Source organism: Capsicum annuum, chromosome 10, assembly GCF_002878395.1.
Source record: "Capsicum annuum cultivar UCD-10X-F1 chromosome 10, UCD10Xv1.1, whole genome shotgun sequence".
In the NCBI taxonomy this organism is placed as follows: Eukaryota; Viridiplantae; Streptophyta; class Magnoliopsida; order Solanales; family Solanaceae; genus Capsicum; species Capsicum annuum.
In genome coordinates, this window is record NC_061120.1 from 147,833,146 (window position 1) to 147,846,391 (window position 13,246).

Here is a 13,246-nt window from a genome sequence, read left to right on the forward strand (position 1 = left end):
CAAGCCTTATAAAGAGACCAAGGACCTCTAACTGAGGAGGATGGAATTTTGATGCTGAAGTTCCTGGTGCAGCTTCACCTAGCACCACTCATGAAGAAACATGCCAAGATAACTGTTCCCTGCCTCAACCCTTTTCCTGTAGACCTACGCGAACAAGCAAACCACCAGTGTGGATGCATGATTATGTTGATACTTCTCGAAATCAGAGATGCAAACACCTATTAGCCAACAGCTTGTCTTATAAAAATCTGAGTCCTACTTATCTGTGCTATTTATCCAAATTCTCTACTTTAACTGAGCCTCAGCACTATAAACAGGCTGTAATAGATGAAAGGTGGGTGGAAGCTATGAAATCAGAGGTACAAGCCTTAGAAGCTAACAACACATGGATCATTGTTGATCTACCTAAAGGGAAGAATACTGTTGGTTCCAAGTGGATATACAAGATCAAATATCTTGCAAATGGTAAAGTGGAGAGGTTCAAAGCAAGGTTAGTAGCCAAAGGATATATCCAGCAAGAAGGGTTGGACTATAATGAAACCTTCTCACCAGTATCTAAGATGGTTACAGTCAGATGTGTGATTGCACTAGCTGCATCTAAAGGTTGGAATCTTCATCAAATGGATGTGCATAATGCATTCATCCAAGGGGATATTTAGGAGGAAGTTTACATGGAAATGCCTGAAGGATTTAGAAAACAGGGGGAGCATAAGGTGTGTAAGTTGATCAAATCCTTGTATGGTCTTAAGCAAGCCTCCAATCAGTGGAATCTTAAGCTTACTCATGCCTTACTTGATGTTGGTTTTACCCAAAGTGCACATGATTATTCCCTATTTACCCTGCATCAAGGTAATGATACTGTTATAGGTCTTGTTTATGTTGATGATTTACTAATCACTGGAAGCAGTGCCTCCTTGATCAATGCTACCAAAAATCAAGTTACATCAGGAGTTTAAGATGAAAGACTTGGGGGATCTCAAGTATTTTTTGGGTATTGAAGTTTTAAGATTAACATCAGGGATCATTTTGAACCAAAGAAAGTATATTCTAGAGTTGATTGCTGAAACAGGTCTTAGTGGTGCTAAGCCTGATATTACTCCCTTAGAGTGTAATACTAGGCTCACCTCTATTGAGTATGATCACGCAACAGGTGCAAAAGGTGATGAACTATTGTCTGATATTTTCTCTTACCAAAGACTTGTTGGGAAGCTTATGTATGCCACCATTACAAGGCTAGACATTAACTTTGTTGTACAGGCTCTAAGACAATTCATGCAACATCCCAAGAAGTCTCACTGGGAAGCAGCTACTAGGGTAGTTAGGTACTTAAAAAATTCTGTTGGCCAAGGTGTCTGGTTAAAGGCTGAACCTGCTAATACTTTGACTTGCTGGTGTGACTCTAATTGGGCTGCCTGTCCAAACACCAGAAGATCATTTACTGTTTATGCTATTCACTTTGGTGAATCACTCATATCATGGAAGTCCAAGAAGCAATACACTATTTCTAGGAGTTTTGCTGAAGCTGAGTACAGAAGCATGGCTTCAGCAGTTGCAGAACTCACTTGGCTGGTTGGATTCTATTAGGAACTTAAGGTCCCTATCAACCTCCCCATTTAAGTTTATAGTGACAGTAATTCATCCATTCAACTGGACAACAATCCTGTGTTCCATGAGAGAACAAAATACATTGAGATTGACTGTCATTTCATTAGGGACAAATTCAAGGATGGATTGATTAAGGCCCTACATGTTCACTCTACAGATCAACTTGCTCAATATGCCCACTTACTTAGGAAGCTTGGTGTGCTGAATGTTCTACACCCTACAGCTTGAGGGGGAGTTTTTGGAACATACACGACTACCTGTTCCACTGTGTGTAATACTGATAGGAGTAGGCATTCGACTAGTTAGGAGCATATTATTGAGTCAGTTGTATAAGTTGTTAGAGGTTGTTAGACAATGATTAGTGAGTGGAAATGAGCTATCAAATAGAGTGTTCTAGAAGAAAGGTAGTTATTAGATATTTTATTGCCTATATAAGGCACAACAATCTGATTGTAACAAACAAGTTTTGAAGCAGTTATAATTTTGATTGTTCTCCTCTTCTTAGCTCCAAAAAACAATGATAAAAAAATGGACCTTGGGCCTAACTCAACCTCAAAATCTAGCTCATGAGGGGAGGATTATCCAAGACCATATAAGGATACCAAGAACCCTTTAACCCACCAATGTGGGACTCCAACACCCCCCCGCACTCCTATGAATGGATTTCTGGAGCGTGAACAATTTAAGACGGGGAGAATAATATCGAAAACAATGAGCTGGGTGGGCCTGACTTTGATACCATGTGAAAATTGGTCTTAGAACTAACTCACACCCCAAAATCTAGCTCATGAGGAGGAAGATTGCCGAAGATTTATAAGGAGATCAAAGACCCTTTCCTCTTCCGATGTGGGATACTTAACCATATATATATATATATATATATCATAAATGCACTTCGGAATACCTGCCTTAGTCCTTGTTATTAGTTTTTTTCTTAAATGTTGAGCCTGAGAGCTCTTTTCCAATTGAGTTTCTCTAAGCATGTTTTGCTCCTATCTTGTTAAAAATATTGTAGGTAAGAACTCAAATAGGATAAAAAAATAAGAAGAGGAAAAAGAGTGTAGGGCTTACAGCAGGTATTTTGCTAACAATAGTATCTAATCAAATAAATCTTGTTCCAAATTTTATGTTGTCGGTTACCCTGAAGATCGGCTAGCTGGCATGACTCTTTTTCAGCTATACAAACCACTCTGTATGTCATCTTTCATTTGGGATACAACTTCTCCTCATTCGGATTTCAAGTGCTCAACGTGACTTTTCTTATCACGAAATCTTTGATGTTGAAATAATGGAGTTTAGTTCTGTAATTATTGTATCTCTCCATTATTAGATTTTGTGGGATCATATGCATAAGAGAAAACTCTCACTGATCTTCTAATATATCTAAGCTTCCTCTTAGTGCTTTTCATTTGTTTCATCATCAACCTTTGAGTAGAGATAACTAAGTTAACCTATCTCGAACTGTCTTAGCACCTCGTGAACCTTCCTCAAAAAGTACTTGGTGCTCCTAGGGCCCTTTAAATTTTTCTAGTGGCCCTAGGTACGTTCTCTTATAAAGGTTTTTGTCCATTAGAAAATATCTACCCACTTTGGTTCAGAGTGTTCGAGATGCCTTTGCATCTATAAGCAATTTTCCCTCTCTTAGATATAACATACTGATTCCTCCTGTATCATACAAATCTAGGTTCATCTCCCTTTGTTTTAGGTCTTATAATGCTGAATATAAAAGTTGGACCATAGATACTCTTGCAACATCATATGCTTCAGTGGATGACCCTAGAGTGGCTAATGCACTTGCCTCATCTTTTTTCTTTGCAGAATTTGCTCCAGGGTCCATTTCTGGAAATAAGATAAATGATCTCATACCTTGTCCTTATACTTCACCATCTGTTCATCTTCTGTATTAAGTGTAATAATATTTATGTAACAAAATAAAATGATGACTGAAATATTGGTAAGTCATAGAGAATAATGTGAACTAACTCAAGTTGATAGCATAGCATACTGAAGATTCTGTTCATGAATGTCATGACCCAAACCAGGGCCTGGCCGCCCTGGGTATCTCAAGTCCATTGAGGATCGGAGACCACCCCTTTTTGTACCCAACCAAACAACACAATATCCTCAATATCGAATGAATTCCAAACATATAACAAGATAAGTTTACAGAATAAAAGGTATTTCTATAATCGATAGCCAGCGACCGGACAAAACAACATCATCACCCAAGTCCACAGTAATCCAGCAAAGTCTTTGAACAAAAGAACCAAAAACCAGTCTTGGTTGGGACATGTCCCTGATACTGACAAATGACAATGACAATGACAATGATAATGTTAATGAACATGAAACTATCAACTCTAAGCTATGATAAGAACTAATGAAATGTCTAAATCTTCCAAAGTATGAAATCTCAGCACTTCACCACAACAAATCGATGAACCGAGCTGATCCACCTACTTCTACGCAGAAAAAATAGACTTGCCTTCAGACCCTGCATAGCGTAGGGATACAACGTTTGGAGACAGTTAGGGGTGTGAACACTAGCATGAAACTTAGGGATAAGTGACAAAATAATATCAAGTCCAGCCATTGAAATGCCATATGAATCACATCATAATACATGTATAATAATATGTCAGGATAGGGATCAAGGTTTAGCATGAACTTTAAAACCTTAGTTTGGATTGTGTAGCTCAACCGTCATAACATATGAAGGAACCCATTGGCTATATTGGTCTAGCTCCCCCCAGCTGGTAGGTCCCTAGTGTGTGTGACCCCACGAACCAGAGGTTATACATATTCACTATGAGGGACTCGAACCTCCTGGCATATCAAGTTGACACAAGCACCATATCATATAGTACAGAGTGGGGGACTCAAACCTCCCAGTCACATGATAGTAATAACAATAAGGAGGACCCAAACCACCCAGTTATACAGACCCCCGCATTGGCAATCATGGTTTTCAGTATTGGTCCTTCAGGACCTCTACTTTCACGACTCAGCTACACAACCCTCATTAATGCCCAATCAAAACAATTAGCACTTACATTATCATTTATTGAACCATGATATACATTTAGGCATACATTGTTGGTATCGTCATACCAACTAATCTTGCAAGGTAGCATCAACATGCCAAACCAATTACCATCACTTAGGGGAATTCACAACCCCTTTGGGTTCAATTATACATTAGCTTGGGGAATTATACAACCCCATAAGGTTCAATTCAAAATCATTACACTTCATTAACCTTTTACCTAATGCAATAGTTCAAAACTACTTCAACGTGCACATTTTTATATTCAAAACCAATTCCATAATATGGGGTTGGGGTCATAACAACTTCAAAAGTCACAAGTTTAGGAAATCATAATCCCTATTTTATTCGACATTCCCATGTATCAAATTGATTTTAAAACTGCCATATAAAAATACATAACCTATGCATGGACAAATATAAAACATCACATAAACAACAGTTATTCAAAACCCTCAACTAATGTTTTCAAAACTAACCACAATACCATATGAACAACACTTTAAAACTTATAATTTAAGTAAAATAATAATTAGGAAAGAGTAACATGCCAGGAATACCAAGTTTCACAAAAAGAATATAACCGTTGAGCCCTTGGATGACCTACTTCTTGGAAACCCTAAGTAGGGAAGCTTGAGATACTTGAGATAGTTTTATAAGTGTTTGAGTACGTTATGAATGAGAAATCAGCCCCCCCCCCTTATGTAGTTTATGAATGTGGGGTCTTAATTGGATGAGAAGGGAATTGTCCAAAGTGCCCTTAATTTAAAAACTAAAATTTAGTCATCGGTGACTACGGGTCACTATACGACTCATAAAGACTCATTACGACTCGTCACCATGAGTCGTATCTAAGACAGTTTCTAGGAATCCTACACACTATTGAACTGGTATGACTTGTAATAGGACTATACGACTCGTATGGTCCAGTCGTAGTCAACACAGAAACCTATTTGGGGTAAACACTCGACACCCTATGATTTGCACCCAATGACTCGTAATGAGTCCTTACGACTTATGGTGAGCCACTCGTACTCAGAGAAGAATTTAGCCACATACTTACTAATTTAGTTACGATTTAGTCCAATGACTCGTCAAACTCCCTATGACTCATAGGGGATTTGTAGTTAGGACAGTGAGGATAAAATTTCTAAAATCTTCACGGACCAAAAACTCGGGTGTTACATACTCCACCCTTAGGATCATTCATCCTCGAAAGACAAGACAAGGAATTTATTAGCACAGTTTGACTCCAACACAATCACAATTACCTTTAACAAGGACAAAAAATAAAGATATTAAGGAATACATATACCTCAAGCGTGATTATCTGAAATGGGGAATAAGAACGGATATTTAGATTTCATGTCCTCCTCGGCTTTCCACGTAGCTTCCTCGACCTTTTGTTTCTCCAAAGAACCTTTATCGATGCCATATCCTTGGTCCACAACCAAAGAACTTTCCAATCCAAAATATCAACTGGGACTTCCATATAAGATAAGGAATTTGAAATACCCACCTCTCCAAAGGAACAACCATCAAAGGATCACCCACACATTTTCTCAACATCGAAACAAGAAACACCGAATGAATGAAGCTCAAACTAGAAGGCAACTCCAATTTATATTCAACATTACCAACCCTAGTAAAAAACAAGTATGGACCAACATAATGGGGACTGAGTTTCCCCTTCTTACCAAACCGCCTTCATGGGAGACACCTTCAAGAACACCCAATCACCAATACTGAACTCCAACTCCCTTTACCTCACATCCGTCTAGGACTTTTGGTGACTTTGGGAGGCCTTAAGTCTATCCAGAATTAGCTTCACCTTCTCCATGGCTTGGTGAACCAAATTAGGGACAAATTACTTATTTTCACCAGCCTCAAACCACCCAATAGGAGACCTACACCTCCTAACTTATAAGGCCTCAAACTGAGCCATACCAATGCTAGAGTGATAACTGTTATTGTAGGTAAAATTTATGAGTGCTCAACCCAAATACCACCAAAATAAAAAATACAAGCGCAAAGCATATATTTCAAGTCCTAATTTGTCCTTTTTGCTTGCCTATCCATCTATGGATAGAATAAGGTACTAAGGGCTACCTTCATCCCCAAACCTCATTGGATCGACCTCCAAAAGTGAGATGAGAACTGAGTACTCTGATTAGATAAGATTGAAGTTGGAGTACCATGCAACTTCAAGATCTCTTCAATGAACAACTTGGCATAATCCCCAGAAGAGAAAATAGTCCTCACTGGTAAGAAGTGAGCAGACTTAGTCATCCTATCCATGATGATACAAATGAATCAAATTGCTGGCGAGACCATGAAAGACCAGTAACAAAATCCATATTAATTATCTGTCATTTCCAGATCGGCAGCTCAATCTCTTGAGTCAACCCAACGGGCCTCAAATGCTCCACCTTCACTTGCTGACACACCATGCACTTAGCCATAAAATTAGCCACATGCATCTTCATATTATTCCACCAATATATCTTCTTAAGATCATGATACTTTTTCATCGAACCAAGATGAATAGTATAATGCGACTTATGAGCTTCGACCAAAATTTTTCTTCAAAACCCATCAACATCGGGGACATATAATCTGCTTTGGAACCTTAAGATACCATCACCACCAATCTAAAAAATTATCACCTTCTGCTTACCTATATCATTCTTAATTTGCATCAAAATAGGATCCAATATCTTCTTCTTCTTCACCTCAGCACCAAGAGATAACTTTTCCACCTTTTGAACAATCACACCGCCATCCTCAAAATCCAAGATACAGACTCCTAGATTAGACAAATGGTCAATACCCTTTACCAAATCCCAGTTCTATTCATTCGTATGGGATAAACTTCCTATAGACAACTTGGTAAGAGAATCAACAACCATATTAGCATTACCTAGATTATAGTGAAGACTCATGTTATAGTCCTTGAGAAACTCAAGACATCTCCATTGAGTTTGATTTAGCTCATTCTGAGTGAAAATGTATTGCAGCCTCTTATGATCAGAATAACTGTCAACATGGACTCCATACAAATAATGTCGCCAGATCTTTAATGCAAACACCACAGCTAATAATTCCAAATCATGAGTTAGGTAATTCTTCTCATAGACTTTCAATTATTTATGAGCATAAGAAACCACCTTGAAATGCTGCATCTACACCCAACCAGTCACACTCAGGATGCATCACAATAGACCACAAACCATCAGTGCCCTCAAGTAAGCTAAAATTGGAGCCGAAGTTAACTTATCCTTCAACTTCTCAAGACTACCCTCACAAATATTAGACCATAAGAATTTAAACTTCTTCTGAGTTCACATAGTTAATGCGGCAGCAGTAGAAGAGAAACTCTCCACAAACCTTCTATAATATCTGGCTAAACCCAAGAAGCTCTAAATTTTGGTTGGATTCATGGGTCTAGGACACTTATTAACCACCACAACCTTTTGTGGATCTACCATAAGCCCTTTACTAAAAACAACATGTCCTAGATAAGTCATAACATCTAATGAGAACTCACACTTAGAGAACTTTTCATACAACCGCTAATCTTTCAAAGTTTGCAACATAAGGTAGAGGTTATCGACATAATTCACCTCACTCTTAAAATATACCAAATATCATCAAGAAAGACAATCATGAACATGTATAAGAACTGATGGAAAATCTAATTCATAAGATCCATAAATGTTGCCAGGGCATTTGTCAAACCAAGGGACAATACCAAAAACTTAAAATAACCGTACCGAGTGTGAAAAGCAGTCTTAGGGATATCCACCTCCCTAATCTTCACTTGATGGTACCCAGACCGAAGATCAATCTTAGAAAAGTACTTAGCCCACTGAAGCTAATCAAAAAGATAAATAATCCTTGAAAGGGGATACTTATTATTCATAGTTACCTTATTCAATTGGCGATAATCAAATCCACATCCGAATGGACCCATCCTTATTACGCACAAATAGAACTAGAGCATACCAAAGAGAAATACTAGGATGGGTAAAACCCTTATCTAGAAGATCCTTTAACTACTCCATAAGTTCTTTCAACTCGGCTAGAGTTATTCTGTAAGGAGGGATAGAAATAAGATGAGTGTCCGAAAGAAGATCAATCCAAAGTTAATTTCCCTATGGGGAGGAACACTAGGAAGATCATCAGGGAACACCTAGGGAAATTCACAGACCATAGGGATAGTGCAAAGAAGGACCTTCAAATCTAGAATACTTAACATGCACTAAGTGATAGAGGCACCCTTTAGAAATCAATTTCCAAGCTCTAAGATATGAAATGAACCTTTCCTTAGGTATCATTGGCTCATTAGAGAAATAAAAATTGAACCTTCAGGTCCGGACAATCAAGAGACATTTAACACAAATACAACCAATCCATCCCCATAATCACATCAAAGCCTAGCATGTCCAACTTTATCAGATCCACCAAGGTCTATCTACCATAGATAGATATCACACAATGCCTATAGACTTTTATAGCACCAATGGAGTCACCCATCGAGGTGGACACAAAGAAGGGGTTTGAAATACATTTAGGATCAAAGCCAAAATAGATATCCACATAAGAGGTCACATAAGAGAGAGTAGACCCAGGATTAAGTAGACAACATACATCATAAGAGAGGAGTTTGAGTGTACCAGTAACAAAATTGAGGATGCGTTACAATCCTAGCAAGTGTCAAGAACGTACAGACGGTTTCATCTAGTGCTATATCCAGAAATAGAAGTAGCACCCTTTGGTGCAGGAGATGATAAAGTAGAAACAGGAATCTTATTTTCCCCAGAAGCAGTCCTAAAAGGATCTCTCAGCATATGACTAATTTGCCTATATTTAAAATATTTGTTCCTCTCTTCTTCATAAACACCATGGTGCACCTGGCTAGAAAATCTACAACGAGGATACAAGGAAGCTAGCTGAGCCCCACTAGCCTGAGGTTGGGATTTAAGTGCTCTAAACCCACTATTATACTGAGAATGATGATCACTTTACCGCTTTGGATAAGGAGCACTACCCGTAGAGTAGGAACCAAAATTACCCCACTTATTCTTAGACCACTTTCCACTGTCTATACCACTTTATTGTTTACCTCTATCTTAATTTTAGAAGCAAAACTTTATACTTTGCCTTTCACTCCTCTCTGTTTGCTTCTTCTTTTTCTCTTCCACTTGTTTAATATACATCACAAGTCTAGATATGTCTATATACTTGTTCAATAAGGCAACCTTGCTCTCCAAGAACAACTCATGAGACAACCTAGAGGCAAACTTCTATATTCTATCCCTCATTCTAGACACCAACTCAGGAGCATAACATGACAACTGATGAAACTTCAAGGAATACTCTTTTACTACCATCCTACCTTACTTTAAATTCACAAATTCCTAAGCCTCCGCCTCTCTTAAATCTTGAGGAAAGAAGCAATCAAGAAAAACACTAGAGAAGTCATCCCACAAATAGAATCAGCGTTATTGCCCCTAAGCTGCTTCCACTCTTCATACCATTGGTATGATACATCCTTTAACTGATAAGCTGGAAACTCTACACCCTCTAAATCAGTAACATGTATTTTATAGAAGATTTTTTCTATCTTATTTATGAAATTTTGAGGACCTTCCTCAACTTTGGAGATAGAGGAAATAGAAGGACTCAACCTCATGAATTTTCTAACTCTAGTGTCCTCAGAGGATAGAGAAATAAAAGCTACACGCTCAGTCTGGGAGGCCACCAACTGGGTAAGCAAATAAATCGACTGGTGAAACTCAGTATTAGTCACACCAAATTAAGGTCCCTGGGGAGGGATAGGGGGAACCAGTTGAGCTCCATCAGGGCTATTAGAAGCAACAACCCTATATTGGGTCTGAACTCATGGAGTAAGACGAGCTTAATCCATATTATCCTCAGATGGGATAGAAGATTTTCCATGAGCATCAGATTTTCTGGGAGGCATGATCTAAAAAGTGAACATATGGGGGTTAGAGAAGATTCAAGACCTTAGAATCTATAGCTCGAAATAGAAAAACAAGAAAGGAAAATATTCCTAAATGCATCATAGCCTCTTTCTTATAAGTGTGTAGTGCTACACACACATAAATGAGACTCTACTTGACCTGCCTTTGTTGAACACCAAATGACACCAAACCTAGGCTCTGATACCATCTCTGTCACTTTCTAAACCAAGGCCTAGACATGATAGGTATCTTAATACCACCAAGAACGGAGACCACTCATTTTTGCACCCAACCAAAAAATATAATATCCCCAATGTTAGATGAATTTCGAACATATAACAAGATAGTTTTAAAGAATAAAAGGTATGTCTATAATTGATAACCAATGACCGATCAAAACAACTAACCACCATTACCCAAGTCCACAGTAATCCAACAAGGACTTCTAACAAAAGAACTAAAAACCAATCTTGGTCTGGACATATCCCCGACTATGACAGATGGCAAAGACAATGATACTGAAACTCTCAACTCTAATCTATGATAAGAATTAATGAAATATCTAATTCTTCTAAAGTATGAAAGCTCAACACTTCACCATAATGAATCAAAGAACCAAGCCGATCCACCTAACTCTGTTCAGGAAAAGTAAACTTGCCTTCAGACCCTACATCGTGTAGGGATACAGCTTTCAGAGATGGTTAGTGGTGTGAACACTAATATAAAACTCAGGGCTAAGAGACAAAATAATGTCAAGTCCTGCCATTGAAATGCCATATAAATCACATTATAATATATGTATAATAATATGTCAGGATAGGGAAGAAGGTTTAGATGCACTTTAAAACCTTAGATGGTAGCTCAACTATCATAACATATGAAGGCACTGATACACCCAAATTGCAACTCTCCTAAAAGAGTGTAACTGATCATTGTTAAAAATATAACCCAACTAGGTTGGGGTTGAATCCCATAGGGAAGATGGTGTTAACTAAGTATTATGATTATTAATGGACTATCAGTCATAAGTTTTTGGAAATAAAGGGGTTTGTGTTTTTTTTTAAAAAATTGATTTGAGTGTTTACACAATTTTAAGAACTAGTGCTTAAATTACAATGTATATTCAATGAGATTTAGTAAACTAGGATTATGATCACCAAGGTGTATAAATACTAAAGGTTGTGGGTTATTAGAAATTCGTACTTAACAATTTCAATTGAAAGCTTAATTGCTTAATTAATTCCATCTAATTGTTTCATAACCTCCAAAGATGGATTCACTTTAATTCTTTCAAACTTAAAGCGATAGATTATTTCAACAACTAAATCCTCAAGAGATTGATCCAATTAAGGCATCAATCATAAAATCAAAGGGTAATTACTCTAATTATCTTCGAATTTATCTTTTTTCATAACACCAACTTCTCTGCTCAAGCAAGTTGTGTTCATGGGCACATCCCTCAAGTTTGTAATCCAGAAGAATCATTAAATTGAAGAGAGAGTTATGTAATTGGATTTATTTTCAACATTCACTTTGATTCTTTCAAACTTAAAGTGATAGATTGATTCAACAACTAAATCCTCAAGAGATTGATCCGATTAAGGCATCAATCGTAAAATCAAAGGGTAATTACTCCAATTATCATATAACTTCTCTTTTCCTAACACCAACTTCTCTTCTCAAGAAAATTGTGTTCATGGGCACATCTCTCAAGATTGAAATCATGAAGAATCATTAAATTAAAGAGAGAGTTATGCAATTGAATTTATTTTCAGGATTTTATCAACCCTACAACCATAGTAATGAATTATACCAAGGCTCTCATAACCCTAGTTATGAGAGATTTAGCCACACATAATTAAGGAGAAGAAATTCAAAAATATTTCATAAATAACCTAGAAATACTTACAAAATACAAGATGTTTTCCAAATTCCAAATTACTATTGAAAAGTAGTGTAATCTCTAGTCTTTTAACTTATTTATCAGTGAATTCTACGTTACAACTTTTGATAATATCCAAAGATGCCTAAACTAACCCTAAGATGGGTATTTATAGGCTCCCAAAAAGTAGAGATTTAAAATTTATATCTAGGCTGCCGCATCATTGGTTAACGGTTGACCTAACGATCCATCATAGAAGTGATGGTCCATTGGTCCCTTCATCAACCTTATAAAGATTCGAGCTAATTTTGTTTGACAACCTGATAATAAAAGTGATGGTCATTCATGGGCCTAACGGTTCGTCAGCCTGGCTATCACTGAACTCTTCAATTTTGTTGTTCCTGCTTAAGTGTGATGACCATTATGATGGTCCTTCACAAGTCCGACTGTCCGTCAATCTAGCCATCACTGGAGAGTAGTAAATGTTTTCTTCTGCCTAATGAGTGATGAATAGAATGACGGTCCGTCTCTAGCCCAACGATTCATCAATTCACCCATCACGTCTAACTAATGTTCATTTTTCTAATGTGTTCTTTCTCCTGAGTTAATTTCCTGAAAACAAGCAAATCCAGCATAAATACTTTAATAATTACTAGAAAATAAATGATTATCTCATGTAAGAGCTGCAAAATATTCCAACAGATGTCGTGACATCAACACCCTCAA

The 13,246-nt window shown here is 37.4% G+C and overlaps 1 protein-coding gene across 1 annotated transcript; it reads left to right on the forward strand.

Annotated features, from left to right (window-relative positions):
• Window positions 1–957: 957 nt before the first annotated feature.
• On the forward strand, window positions 958–1,584 carry LOC107844383 (uncharacterized mitochondrial protein AtMg00810-like). Its single transcript, XM_016688817.2, has one exon. The coding sequence runs from the start codon at window positions 958–960 to the stop codon at window positions 1,582–1,584; it is 627 nt and encodes a 208-aa protein (XP_016544303.2).
• The last annotated feature ends 11,662 nt before the right edge of the window (window positions 1,585–13,246 follow it).